We start from the raw sequence: 13,823 nt of genomic DNA, 5'->3' as shown, positions 1-13,823 counted from the left end.
GGACTGCAAACCTGGCATTTAAATAACAAAATAGCCTATCTGTTTTCCATCTTATTTCATACCCAATAAACCTTCCTGATTGCTTTACACAGAATGTATTTGACCATGATCTATTTACTACCTTTTTTTTTGTGGATTAGAAATGAGTAATTATAGCTTATAGCTTATTGCTCTGTATAATCTCTATAATTACTATATATTGCAAAAAAAAAATATTCTTTACAAGCCATCGTTTCTTTTAATGAAGTACGCTCTGCAAAAGCAAGCCAATGTTAGTATACCTGATACCATTTTCGAGAATGACAGAGAGAGAGAGCTCAACTTACTTGGAAAATTCATAAGCAGACCAGCAAATAGCCGTGCTGGGCATTGTTGTGACAACCCTGGGCCTGACTCCCTTGAAGAAGCCTCTGAAGCCCTCCCTTCTATACAGCAGCTTGCAGCCGTCCAAGAAGCCGCTAACATTCCGAACTTGCGGATCCGAGGACGTGCCTCTTGTTTGTAGGATAGTCTTGATGACATCCATGGGGGTGGTGAGACCAGCGGCAAAGCCACCGGCAATGGCTCCGGCGAGACAGTGCGTGACGGGGTCGTATGCCTTCTGCGGGTTCATGGTGGTGGAGATGGATTCGTAGGCGAGGAACTGCAGGGCCGTGAAGGGAACGGTCATGGACAGTGTGGTCGGGTAAGAGATGTAGAAGGCGCCGAGGCCCTCGTTTCGGTAGACGTACTTGGCGCAGTCGACCATGGAGCGATACATCTTTCGAGACTCTTGCATCTGCATACGCTGCTTGATGACTGGAGGGGAGTTGACGTTAGCATTCACGCTCACTTCTATAGACCTAGGGTAAAAAGCACGACGACATACCATCGAATGGGTTCATGAAAGCATCGCTGGCGATTGTAGCTGCGGCACCGCTTGTGGCTATAAGGTGCTGAGTTAGCTATGGACAGGGTACACTTGGGGATTTGAGTAAAAGCGAAGCTCACCGGCAGCAAGAGGGTGGTGGACGCCGACTTGATTACCGCCCATGGCATGTTTGACGGCTTCGTAGGTCGCAAAGTAAACAGCGTGGGCAGGACCTAAGCAAGAACCGAGTTAGTTACAAGGAAAAGAAGAAGAAGAGAAGAGACAAAAAAAAGAAAGAATTGCGGCAGCATCGCAAACATGGGGGAAACATACCGGCTCCCACAATAACGCTAGACATGCCGCGCCATAAGCTGAAAACACCCTCGGTCCGCGCGATTTGGAAAGCATTCCGCAGAACGCTGTTGTGTGTTATCGTCCCATGGGGTTGTAGCACTTGCATTCGGGTCTATCGTCGCAAAGTTCCGCGTCAGTACTAGAGGTTGAAGGAAGAAGAAGAGGCTTTCGGCAAGAAGGCATTACCTTTATCGCATCAATGGGGTACATGACGGTGTGTTCCTGTGATATTTGTCGTCAGCACATGTCCAGGGCGGGCTGGCAGCAAGTCGATCAGTCACTCACAGCAATCCCAGCAAATGCTCCTGCAGCCATGTTCTGCAGTAGCGAGAAGTTTGGTGGAAGGGATTCATAGCTAAGCGCAGAAACAGTCAGTACAAAATTGTTCACGAACTCGGCTTCTTCTTTCTCCCTCTTGATTTTAAACTTTGTCGCGCATTGCGAGCGCACACAAGAAAAAAAGAAAAAAGCAAAAGAAAAATATCACAAAAGACTAAGCATCGCCAAGGACATGGTTGGTGGTTGCTCACTCGTACTCCTCATCCTCCTCCACAGGCTTGCCACTTGGCGGCTGGGCCATCTCGGCCACAGCGTCAGAAGCTGCGCCAAAAGTCTTTGAATTGATGGCAGCCAGGTTGGCAGATGAAGCGTGCTGAGGCAGCACGACGGCCAAGCGTTTATTACTGTCGAGGGATTCGTCGAGGGCGGAAGAGAGAGAGAGGCTGGCGGTCGGTCGGGCGGTCGGCGCTGAGGATTCGCAACTAAAAGCGTGCGTGCGTGAGTGCGGGCGAAGCAGCCGCGGCTAGAAAGGCGAGAGAGAGATGAGAGATGCTGGAGCTGAGTTGATTGTGTCCCGTCGAGAGCGAGGAGTTCGGTCGCAAGCAGAGAAGCTGAAGCTGAAGCACAAGCGCAGGCGGATCAATGGCAGCTCGAGAGCATTGGAGGCAACTTGCGGGCAGGTCGAAGAGAGAGAGGGCGTGCTTTTTCTGAGATGTTTGATCGCGGCCGGCACAGTCTAGATATCCAGAAGCGGATCCCCAGTAATCCGGTCTATAAAAATTTCCCACCTCTTCTCCGTTGACGGCCTCGGAGTCCGGGAGGCAATTGCGAGGTGTGCGAAGCCCCACCTTGGCAAGTAGCTCAAGCAGCGGAGTAATCCCGGGATATACAATGATACAGTTGATGTGAGCATTTTCAACCCGGGGCCTCGCCGATGCATGTGAAAAAAGGGTATAGGCTGGGCTGAGTTAGTCATTTTTGTTGTATACTTAGGTTGAATTTTATCTATTTTGTTTCTTTGAATGAATGCAAGTGTGTGTATTGCATCTATTGTACCTAAGGTATGTATTTGGCATGGGTGAACGCTACGCATTGGTGGTGATGACGATGACGATGATGACGGGGATCTATCTATCCATCTCTGTAAAATAAAAATAAAAGGGAAACAAAAAGACAAAAAAACTCCGCTGCTGCTTTAGAATCCAAACGGTCCGTTGTTAAACTGAAACTTGAACTGCTGCCCACCGCCGCCGCCTGGCTGCTGGAACGCCCAGTGCTGGCCTCCAAACGGTGATCCTTGGAATGGGTTTCCTCTCTCTTGGTTGTTGGGGTCGTCTCCTCTGTCAAACCGGGCGCGCAGTTCGGGGTCGCTCAGCACCTCGTACGCCTCATTAATACCCGCCATCTTCTTCTCGGCCTCCTCTTTGCTCATGCCCGACTTCACGGCCTTGTCTGGGTGGAACTGCTTGGACGCCTTGCGGTATGCTGATTTGATCTGTCTCTCATCAGCATCGTGGGCAACGCCAAGCACCTTGTAGTAGTCCTTTGTCTTGCTCCGCTTGAGTTCAATCTGTGCCTTGTTAAGAAGTGGGTTGATCTTGTCTCTCTTGTCTGGGTGCGCGTTGGCTGCGTTTTCTAGCGTCTGAATAGCCGCCTCGAACTCTTCTTTCTTGAGTAATGTTTTGGCGCGATGCAGCTGGCCCCAGAATGAATCTTCATTTAGTTGAACTGCCTCGTCGCAATACCTATCGGCATGCTTGCTTGTTGACTGTGACACATTGTCGTTAGCTTGAGACTTGGTAGCCGCCGTAGGCATATCATGCAACTTACCTCAACGTAGGCCTGGCAAACCATCTCAACCAGCTGTTCGTACAGTAACACTCTCCCTTGGGCGGGTATTCTTCCATCCTGGCGTAGCTCATCGACCTGTTCTTTGACGGTCTGGAGGAGCCCAGTGTCTTCTTCTGTCCCAACCAACCCTCTGCTCGCCGTTGTATACTGTCCCTTGCTCAATTGACCATTTACTTTGGTAAATGCCTTGGTAATGGCCTTTTGCTGCTTGTGTAGCTTTTTGCAGACTTTAGAGTCTGGATCGGAATGGAGACACTTTCGGATCTGGCCGACGCCAGCGTCGAGATCTGCGAGATTGTAGAACGAAACAGCCGAGATGACGACGTGGGGGGAGATGTCTCCAGGGCGCATCTGCAGCACGTGGCGAAGATCGCCAATGGCTTCTTCCAACTCGCCTCGCTCAAAGCGACAGTGGGATCGCGTCTCGCGCAACGGGATGTACCTGGAGGCGGTAACGATGGCGTCCCCTGCGTGGTTGACGCATTCCTCCCATTTACCCTCTTTTTCGGCAGCAAAGGCCAGCTTCATCGACTCCTCCGCCGCCGTCAGACTCTGGACGTCGGGCGAGTCAGACCCTTCGCCGGCCGCGGCGTAGTCAGCTCTTGCGCCGTCCCATTCGGCAGCCTTGGCCTTGATTTTGGCAAGCTGAACGTGGGCGCCTGAAAACCCGGGTTTCAGCGAGAGCACCTTGTTGAAATCTTCAGTTGCGAGGTTTGCGCGACCGAGTGACAGGTACGTGGTGGCCCGCTTGAAGAATGACAGGTAGTTGGTCGGATCTCGAGCGATGGCCGCATCGAAATAGGCCAAGGCCTCGTTAGTCTCGCCCTTTGTGAGATGCTCCTGGGCTGAAGTCAGGAGAACTGATACGGGCACATCGGTGGGAATGTCTTGCGCCAACACGGCGCCGGCCGATATAAGTGCAGCCGTCACAAGCAGGTTTGGCAGGCAAAGGCGCATCTTTGCGACGGTGGTGATCGTGATCGAGGCTAGATACTAAGAGGGAGATTGAGCACGAAACCTGTGTCGCCAAACAATGGACACAACGAAGCTGGTAAGAGCGACTTGAACAGATGAGTGCAGTCGCAAGAGTGAGACGTGTCAAGATAGACGCATCTATATATTCGTGTCTCGATCAGGTGTGGCACATGTGGGGAGCGCGGAAAGGGAAGTTATAACGCTTCAACGAATGGAGCCTGGCAAGGGAAAAAAGAGGGTATGCTGTCCTTTCCATGTTAGCATGGGCCAGGGAACTAGCCAGGCTTACAGGGGCGATGCTGCATTAGCACAGCACCCACACAGCAGGCATAGGCACGAAAGCAGATGCGCCACAGCCTATTGGAAGTGCTACAGTATTAGGATAGCATTGAGCCGAATTAATGGCCATGTAGACTATTGCTTGCCGATTTCGCAGCCAGATTTGATTATCTAACCCGAACTATTTGAATGCAACCCCATTGAACGAGTTGAAGTACTTTAGCTAGTTTTGAATCCAGAGCAGAATTGATGGCATTGAATTGGATTGAATGGCGCTGTAGGACTGCTATAACAGGCATTTAACATATACATGGAGAGTTACAAGAAGACACGGTGATTGCCATTCAAACAGTCAAAGACATCATAGAATGCCATTCTATAATGAAACTATGACCCAGTAATTAATAATTATTCTTAATCATAAGTTTATTTATACGCAGGCAGGCAAATTATAGGTAGCGCAAGTCAATTCAATATCCTTCTCTGCAATACGTTGTACCTGCACATCCACTAAAACCGCACCAAATCCTTATCGTTATCTACTCCAGATTATCCTTCTCCAAGCTAGCGACATCGACATCCCACTTCCAACGTTCGTCGCCCAGTCTTCCGCCAGCAAACCTCCCGCTCCTCCCTCCCTCGCCCGAGATGGCTTCAGCGCACCTCAGCCAGGACGAGGTCAGTACCCCTTCTCCTCCTCTTCACTCCATTTCCGCACTGCTTGTGTGTGGCATTGGCTAACTCGCGCATGTCCAGTTCTTCGACAAGCTCGGCCATCTGTTCAACCACAGAAAAGGCAGCGACCATGGCGCCATATACCTAACCCAGAAACGCCGTAAGATGTCACCCAATTCTCCCGTGATCAAAATGGGTTTCAAACTTCTCACAAAAAACAGTCACATACGACCCCTCCGAAAAGTCCACAATGGCAAAGCTCTTCCCCGACCTCCTCCCCAACAAGCCCCTCCCCATCATCGTCCGCGCCACAAACGGCAAGTCCAAGCGCGACCGCTCCGACAAGGACAAGCTCTCCACCGTCGTCGAACCGCACGAGCTCGAGGCCTTTTACGCGCGCTACGCCGACGTCTGCAAGGCGGGGATGGGGGCGCTCAAGCCTAGGGACAAGAAGAAGTCGAAGGCCAAGGCGAAGAAGAAGAAGGCTACTGCGTAGGGGGAGTATGAAAAAGGAGGGGAAAAGAAAGAACCGGGAAGATGGCTGGCGGAATGGTCGCATTGGACCTAAAAAGAGAAGCAGAGACGGTGGCAAAGTCGAGGTTTGTTGTCCGAGGTGGCAGAGTGGTGGTCTCGTGCCCCTCCGACTGACAATGAAGAATCACGGCAGCAGAGGATTTTCTTGGTGGTTTTTAGCGAGACTCGACTATTTCAAACCAATATATGGCGCTCTATTCATCACTTAGTCCATACTGCACTGCTCCGACTACCAGGGTTGACGGCGTATGTAGGAACCATCGAGATATCTACTCTAGTATCAATACAGACCAAAAGCAAGACTACATCGATTATCACTGCAGGAACAAAGAATCGTTGCGGTAGCTTTATTCTTGGTTTATCCGATTATAGGCTTCTCCTGTATAGTATACAAGCCCCTTCGTCTCACAGTCTGTTCCAATGCCTGGCCTGATGTACCCGAGACCCTTAATATAACATTATGTGCGAGATGTATATGCCATGCCCACCATAGTAGTGCCTCCTAGTCATTATACCGCCCAATCTCCTGTTCTTTCCTACGCTTAGGTCTCAAACTCCAGGCTAAAGAAGGCCATGGCAGTTAGGTTCTATAAGGGTGGCATCCTTCGCCGCCCATCCAATCCGCAATATCACGTCACGCTTGAAACACGCATCTTCACCACGCTCTCCTACGCACCGCTTCGAGAACCCGAGATAGAGAAAGGAATAAGAAACTCAATAACCACGGTCACCACCTTCTGCTGCTCATTTCCTTGCCAGACCCAAAGACATAAAAACTCAATTTCTTTTTGCCCCTCATCTTCCAGAGTGGCATCCTACCCGGCCAGTCAGAGCTGGTTTCGATGAAGTGATGCCCCTTGATTGAAATAGAATCCCCCACGACTTTAAATATAGCATGTCCGCAAATCAAATTTTCAGTAACCCTAGACGAACTGTGCAAATGAAAGTGATAAGAAGTGAACAAGGAAAAAAAAGCGAAGAACAACCCAGCGAAAGATCATGTGTCAAAAGAAAACGAAACCCAGAGTCAAAAGAAGTCAGGCTGAGATGACTCAAACCGAGATCTCCTACATGATCTGGTCCTGTGTCAAGCCAGCATGAGCGTCGGTTTCCATGCTGTCGCTTCCGGGCTGGTTCAGGTATTTGACGAAGCTCAGGTTGAGCGGTCGACCACCATACTGGTAGCCCTGGAACTTGGCGATTGCCGTCTCAGCAGTGTCGGCAGAGTCAAAACGAACCACGCCGGTGCCTCGAGATCTGCCGCTAGGCTCATACTGAATCTCGGCCTGTTCCACCTTGCCAATCGTCGTAAAGAGCTCGACTAGGTCGTCATTGCTAGTCGACCAAGGGAGCTATAGCGCGTGTTAGCACCGGCCCAACAGACGGTGCATTGGAGAGCGATCAGAACTTACATTTCGAACGTATATGATCTCGCCCTTTTCCGTGCCGGCAGTTGCGTTATCGGTGAAGGGATTGGGGAGTACGGTTGGCGGAGCGGCAGCACCGAAGTCGCCACCACCCCCGGCACCTACACCAGGTCCTCCAGCGCCGCCGAAGCCCCCACGTCCACCGAAGCCTCCGCCAAATCCTCCACGTCCACCGAAGCCGCCGCGACCTCCAAAGCCGCCGCCGAAACCACCGCGCATGCCGCCGCCGTATCCTCCACGGCCACCAAAGCCCATGCCGCCGCCACCGGCAAAGCGGTCTTCGCGAACTTCGAGCATGCGGCCTTGCCAGTCGTAGCCGTTGAACTGCTGGATAGCGCTCCGTGCATCGTCGGGGCTCTCAAAGACGACGATTCCTGAACCCTTAGGTCTGCCGTCGGGACCGACGTGCACATCAGCACGCATCACTCCGCCAATTCGGGCTGCACGAAAGCGTTAATGCCACGGTACACTTGATGATGCAACTATTCGATGAAGCAGCGGCCAACTTACCTGCTTGTCGGAAAAGGTCTTTCAAGTCCTGCCAGCCGACATTGTAGGGGAGCTAAAAGGGGAGTCAGTTAAGATACTCTCACGACACATCACGGACTGAGTGAACAGACGTTGGCAACGTAGATTTGGCGGCCACCGCCGCCTCCACCAGCACCACCACCGCCGGGGGGACCGCCAGCATATCCAGCGTTGAATCCTCCGCCGGGCATGCCGCCACCACCACCACCACCACCGTATCCGCCGCGGGAGCTGGTTCCCGTAGCGCCGATGAAGCGAGGTTCAGCTTCGCGATCCTGATGATTAAAACGTTAGAAAACCAAACCGTCGGCGCCAGGTTACATGCGTTAGCATCGGGATTCACCTACCTCTCGAACGTAGACAAGGCGACCCATTAGGTTCTGGTTGCTGAGTTGAGTAACAGCCTGCTGAGCTTGCTCCCTTGTAGCATATTCCACAATTCTGTTACCACCAGCAATTAGCAAACAATGAAAAGACAGGTGCCGCAACAGGATTCAAGAGAGAGAAACTTACCCGCATCCCTACAATTATTCCCAGGACAACGTCCCAACCCGTCAACCCAACCATCCATCAAAACCAGAAAGGGAAGAAAACTACAAAAGAAAGCCAACCAAAGCTACGCGATGAAGCCCACCTTCGACATTCCATTTGGAAGTAATAGTACATCGGCAAAGAGTACCTCTCCAGCTGTAACATTGGGGTATCCCTGGTCAGTTTTTGATCCTTTCACCATGCCCATATTCGTAGAGTCCTGATCTCACCCTGTCTCATAAAGTCCTTGAGATGATGCCACTTGACGTCGTATGAGAGATTGCCGACATAGACGCGGCGGTCCTGCTGGGACGTCTCTCGGATGTTGCTCATCATCTGCTCTCGGGCTGCGGCCCGTTCTTCGTATGATCGATGGGATTGCTGTCCCGCGTAATTGCCAGTGGGACCACCAGCTGGTGCAGCTCCTGTTCCAGTCATTGGGGAGCGATCGCGGCCCCGTCGATAGTCGTCCCGACTATTTGATCTGCTGCGAGGCGAATAAGACCGCCGACGAGACTGTCGGCCTGGACTCCTAGATCGTCGCCGAGGTGATCGAGACCTCTCACGCTGTGGGCCGATCAGTACAAACGTTTTCAGGACAAGATAGTGTGAGTTGTGACGTTGGTAGGGTTAGGCTAGGCTAGATGAATGGTTTATCCGGAATGCAGTCGAGCCACGGGCTGCCCAAAGTGACACTCGGCCTGTTTTCATAGGTAGGTAGCCATTATATATGGCTCCCCAACAAAGAAGACAGCGCATTCAATCCAAGCTGGGCATTTGCCACGGCCGGGCAATTGAGCAGACAAGCTTCACAATCCAACGACAGCTTCGTACCGCAAACTTGACTCTTGCTGGCGACGCCTCTCCCCGTGGGATAGGGCATAGGAAACAAGGTGGCCGCTGCGGGGTGGTGTCGTAGGATTTTTGTTCAAGGAGGCCAAGGCGCGAGGCCACAGGAAGTTGGTGGGTTCGCACCAAGGCGAGAAGTGATGAAATGCGTGTATGTAGGAGAAAGGGTAGGTCAAAGTAAATGATGTAAACTTACCGGTCGGTAGTTATCGCCGGAGTCAGCTAAAAGACAAAGGTTAGAAAACTGGCGCTGCAAGAGCCCTCCTCAAAGTAAAAGGAAATTGTGCCAAAAGAGATGGAGGAAAAGAACGGCATGATTGAAATAATAGTCATGTACCCGGGTAGTGGTGGGGTGTAAAGTGATGAGAAGTATGCGGAGTAGCAAGGCGGGAGCACATGCAGGTAAGGGGGGTCAATGATAATGCAGTGGACGGAGAGAGGCGAGTCGAGAAGAAGAGACGTATCGGCCGGCAACGGGGGCGACAAGTTACATCCAAAGTGGTATCACGTTGAATGAAGCAGAGGCGTCCTCTGGCTGCTCTTTTCGGAGAGTTTTCAGGTAGGGAAGGGGAAATAAAAGACAAAGGCAAAGCAAGGCAGAGCTGTTTTGGAAGGGAAAAAAAAAGTTCAGCCGGGCGTCAGTGACGGCACCGAGGCTGGCAGCACGCGTCTTGGCCAGAAAGCAAAAAGAGCGAGAGAGCTTTGGTGCGAGTCGAGCAGAGATCGAACCGGCAGATGGAGGCAGAGATATAGACAGAGCAGAGGGAGCCGAGAGAGAAAAGACGTACCCATGGCGGTTTATGCGATACAAAGGAGGAGAGAGGCTTTGTGCCTTGTGCCTTGAGCCTTGTCGCGCGTGGCAGCTGGTGCAGTCAAAGGCAAACCGGGTGTCTCAACAGATTGGAGGGCAGCTCGAGCCAGGTCGCGACGACGGCAGAATTATGGGTGGCTTCTGGAGAGAGGGCAAGCCACAGCAGCAGTCAGCAACAGAATTGGAACGCGAGCGAGCGGGCTGCAGTGCAGTAACTCGTACAGTACCAGTAAGTCGCAATTGGGAGTGGGAGGGGGGTAGGACAGAGGCGCATGGTTATTGTTCAAGCCTGGTGGTGAGAAGGGGAAAAGAACGCGCGGACCGGGAGGGGACCAGGCGACGAATGAGCGTGCAGAGGCTGAGGGAGGACGGAGGGGGGCCAAGATGCAGAGCTGTGACTACTACTACCTAAACCGGCGCAGCGAGAAACAAGTACCTTGCAAGGCACGACGAGGCACCAGAGCTAGAGCAGGTTGATGGAAAGTGGAAGCAGGGGGGAGTAGCTAGAGCTGCAGATCCTGCTATGGATCAATGGATTGCTTTTTTCCACGGGAAGCTCGTACGAGTGAGTACAGTGCTCTCTGTATCAGCACGGCTTGGGGAACGAGCACAGTATCAAGGATCTAGCCAACAGCCAAGGTTCCAGTACCAGGCTACTACTAAAAACTAACCCACTACTTGGTAGGTGAACTGGTAGGTAATAGGTAGATAGGAAAGATGCTGTGCTGGGGAGAGGAGAGAGAGAAGAAAACTGAAAAAATGAAAAATGAAAATCAAGGACAAAAAAATCCCAAAGCAACAACAACCCGGTCAAAGGTGATGGTGATGGGTGGCAGGGGGGTCGGCAGCATTGGCTCGTGGGCCGAGCTGGTGGGAGATGGGAGAGAGTGGGAGAGCCCGCCAGCAAAAAGCCAGGTCAGGCCAGCAGCGAACTTTCACGCAGCATGGGGTAGCAACAAAGGCGAGTTGGATGCATGCACGTCGCTCATTGCGTCCAGCTTTGCAGCGGCCTTGCGTGGGAGGTGTGGCCACCAGGAGGACAGTACGTACGTTGATGTGGTTATCTCCCAAGCTTTTAGCGTGGATTGAGCCCGGGGAAAAAAACGATGCCGGTCTGGGTCGGACAGTTGGCCGTGGGAGGAGAAAAACTATGTAGGTGACAGCGTATGGGCTCGGTTCCGGGGACCGCGCAGATGGATGGGCGAAAAGTGCTCAGGGAAGCTCCCACACCCGGCCCTATGAGGGGACAAGGGTCGAAGGGGACAAAAGTAGAGTTTTCTCCTCCTTGGTCGTTTGCTCGGGAACGGACTCGTGTGGCCGGGGCAGCCGGGGGCGATCCCTATTGGAGGCTTTCGCGGGCTGGAGTGTGCAAAAAGTGGCGGCCTCGGAGTGCCGTCTGGTGCAATAATGTACGAGGATGGAGCAGGGGAATCGGATTGGATGCGAAAGAGGAAGAGGACAGGAGGAGAGAGGAGAGAAGAAGGCCGGAAGGGCAAGTTCTAGGCCGGCAGCACGTGTGGGCTTAGCAGCAAAAGGCACCAAAGCTTGAATCGATGGCACTGCTAGCAGCCTGTGCTAGAGCACTGATCGCTGAGGCGGCTCAATAAGGTGCAGGGCGGGAACAGCGGAGCAAGAGCACTAACAGGATGGCTAAGGTGCCCTACCCGAGAAGATCGGTGAGGGGGGAGCACATCAGTTCAGCGACTAACCTAACCTACTACTAGGCCTACTAGCAGACCAGCTTTAGAGCTTGCACGCGCGCAGCTGGACAGAGAGCTGGAGATCAATTTTCGAATGGAGAGTCACCGTGCCTGACTAAGGCATTTTCAGGGTAGTGGGTTAAGCTCCAGATCCTCAATTCAATTCAGCCGGTGGTATTATGTACGACTGCCCGTTCATCGGCTCCAGATCCCACCTTGCCTGGGCCCCTTGCTCGTATCGGCACTGCCAGTAATACCTGTACCGACCTTACCTGCGCCCGAGAACGACAGACCCAAGCACCGGTGGCAGCCCAAGCATCTGGCTGGGATCGGCCCGGCATTGTGTGCAATGGAGCCCATGGGATGGGACTTGATGTGCTCGTGCTGTGCCTGTAGGCCCTCTAATATGCTGGCGTGTTTTGCGGCAGACATGCCCCCAGCCCCCCGGCCATATCGCCTGCCACCAGGCATTGATTGGCCAACTGCCTTTCGCCTGGTCGCTCCTAAACCTGGCAGCTCTGGTTTGTTGAGTTGTTCTCCCGGATGCATGATGCAATCACAGACGGGGGGTGTTTCCGAAGGCTGGGCCCTGGCAACTGGGCAAACCCAATGAGGGCCGCGGGATGACTAACCCACCCGGTGAGGATGCGATGCGATGTGATTGATGCGATGCCTCATAAGCTACATACATACAAGACCTCCTTTGTGTAACAATGCTATGAATAGACCTATGGCCAGAAACCTGTGCATCGTACAGCACATAGATAATGCGCAATCGCAAGCCCAGATGGCCAATTGGCTCGCGCACAGTAACAAGTATTCATATCTATTACGTCGAAGATACCGCAAAGACGACACACTGGCCATTCTCATAGGTATCAATGGCTCTCCCGTAAACTGGCCCCCAAAAAAAGCAAAGCACCCTGCATCTAGCCTCCCACGCCGGGGATCCACTCTTTGCTCTCAGTCGAGTTGAAAGTTTGCAGACAGCCCCTCGCACAACCAGTCAATAAGAATCACGCAGCAATCGCCTGGTCGCATAGCATAGGCATAAGCCAAAAAAGCCAGAGCCAGAAGCCAGCTCATTCCTCCTCGAATCGCCAAAATGGCCTCCCCTTGCATCTCTCGCGCCGCACGATGCCTGGCCTCGACCGCCCGCGGCCCAATCGCTCGCAAGACTGCGACTACGCCAGCCTCGTCTCCTTCGTCCCTCTGCCGGCGCCAGCAGCACTACCACTCGTACGACCACCCGTCGACGCCGCCGTTCGGGCCCGTCGACAGGGAAATCCTGGCCGCCGCCTACAAGCACGTCCCTGAGCACGGCTTCTCGCTGCGCGCTATTGGCCTCGGGGCTCGCGACGCTGGTTACCCTGATATCAGCTCCGGCATCCTGCCCGACGGCCAGTTCAGCCTGATACACTACCACTTGGTCGCCCAGCGCGAGAGACTGGCCGACAGGAGCCGCGAGCTGCTCGAGGATGACTCGTTGACCAGCGTGGGCGACAAGGTGGCTGCCTTGACGTGGGAGCGGCTGGTGGGCAACAGGGACATCATACACAGATGGCAGGAGGTGAGTTGTTCGTGTTCGTGTCTGCTTCGTGAGACACACCGCACCCATTGGCGCGTTTCGCTGACCCGAGTGTGCGCTATTGTTGCAGGCCCTGGCCATCATGGCGCAGCCCAGCTATCTGCCCAAGTCGCTGGCTGAGCTGGCTGCCTTGTCTGACGACATCTGGTTCCTGGCCGGCGACAAGGCCGTCGATCCCTCCTGGTACACCAAGCGGGCGGCTCTCTCCATGGTATACAGCTCCAGTGAGCTCTTCATGACCAACGACAGATCACCGTCCTTTCTCGAGACAAGACAGTTCTTGCATCGAAGGCTGGGCGAGGTCCAGTCCGTGGGGGGCACTGTGGGAGCCGTAGGCCAATGGGTTGGCTTCACCCTCAATGCAGGCGTCAATGTCTTGAGAAGCAAGGGCGTCCCTATCTGACGTTCTAGACACAATCCGCATTAAGCCACATCCTCATCCCTGTCTAAATCAAGTCATAAGAATCATGTACAATAGTATCAGCATCTCAAGGCTCCCCAACTCCCGACGAGTTTGCTCGCCACCGTTTCATGTATATACACATTCGCCTATTGTTTTTACAGCCCACGAATGAAGCAGCGTCCCAGAAAT

The 13,823-nt window shown here is 53.1% G+C and overlaps 5 protein-coding genes across 5 annotated transcripts; 2 read left to right on the top strand and 3 right to left on the bottom strand.

The window, feature by feature from the left end:
• Positions 1 to 219: 219 nt before the first annotated feature.
• Positions 220 to 1,784, bottom strand: M431DRAFT_10201 (hypothetical protein; the record flags this gene model as incomplete). The annotated part of the gene is made up of 8 exons (XM_024911377.1): positions 220 to 253; positions 327 to 798; positions 869 to 925; positions 991 to 1,083; positions 1,184 to 1,316; positions 1,391 to 1,426; positions 1,490 to 1,559; positions 1,735 to 1,784. The coding sequence occupies 8 exons, from the start codon at positions 1,782 to 1,784 to the stop codon at positions 220 to 222; spliced, it is 945 nt and encodes a 314-aa protein (XP_024769006.1).
• A 687-nt stretch (positions 1,785 to 2,471) lies between these two features.
• M431DRAFT_126657 (hypothetical protein) lies at positions 2,472 to 4,490 on the bottom strand. The gene is made up of 2 exons (XM_024912294.1): positions 3,314 to 4,490; positions 2,472 to 3,251 (listed from the first exon to the last, which is right to left on the bottom strand). The coding sequence occupies exons 1-2, from the start codon at positions 4,289 to 4,291 to the stop codon at positions 2,679 to 2,681; spliced, it is 1,551 nt and encodes a 516-aa protein (XP_024769005.1). The 5' UTR covers positions 4,292 to 4,490; the 3' UTR covers positions 2,472 to 2,678.
• A 746-nt stretch (positions 4,491 to 5,236) lies between these two features.
• M431DRAFT_97793 (hypothetical protein) lies at positions 5,237 to 5,759 on the top strand (the record flags this gene model as incomplete). Its single annotated transcript, XM_024924963.1, has 3 exons — positions 5,237 to 5,266; positions 5,345 to 5,423; positions 5,485 to 5,759. 3 exons carry the CDS (start codon positions 5,237 to 5,239, stop codon positions 5,757 to 5,759), a joined length of 384 nt encoding a protein of 127 aa, XP_024769004.1.
• A 1,105-nt stretch (positions 5,760 to 6,864) lies between these two features.
• Positions 6,865 to 8,721, bottom strand: M431DRAFT_10198 (hypothetical protein; the record flags this gene model as incomplete). The annotated part of the gene is made up of 7 exons (XM_024911371.1): positions 6,865 to 7,149; positions 7,210 to 7,664; positions 7,735 to 7,786; positions 7,845 to 8,027; positions 8,100 to 8,193; positions 8,373 to 8,439; positions 8,514 to 8,721. 7 exons carry the CDS (start codon positions 8,719 to 8,721, stop codon positions 6,865 to 6,867), a joined length of 1,344 nt encoding a protein of 447 aa, XP_024769003.1.
• A 4,027-nt stretch (positions 8,722 to 12,748) lies between these two features.
• M431DRAFT_20750 (hypothetical protein) lies at positions 12,749 to 13,634 on the top strand (the record flags this gene model as incomplete). The annotated part of the gene is made up of 2 exons (XM_024913414.1): positions 12,749 to 13,213; positions 13,302 to 13,634. 2 exons carry the CDS (start codon positions 12,749 to 12,751, stop codon positions 13,632 to 13,634), a joined length of 798 nt encoding a protein of 265 aa, XP_024769002.1.
• Positions 13,635 to 13,823: the final 189 nt, after the last annotated feature.

Source organism: Trichoderma harzianum (genome assembly GCF_003025095.1).
Source record: "Trichoderma harzianum CBS 226.95 unplaced genomic scaffold M431scaffold_19, whole genome shotgun sequence".
Lineage (NCBI taxonomy): Eukaryota > Fungi > Ascomycota > Sordariomycetes > Hypocreales > Hypocreaceae > Trichoderma > Trichoderma harzianum.
This window is presented reverse-complemented; position numbering and strand designations above follow the sequence as displayed.

What these genes read in the sequence shown, in the direction of transcription:
- M431DRAFT_126657 (XM_024912294.1), bottom strand. Translation starts at nt 4,291, where the DNA reads ATGCGCCTTTGCCTGCCAAACCTGCTTGTGACGGCTGCACTTATATCG. An exon ending in TTTGCCAGGCCTACGTTGAG is followed by an intron (nt 3,252 to 3,313) that starts GTAAGTTGCATG and finishes AATGTGTCACAG; the next exon opens with TCAACAAGCAAGCATGCCGA.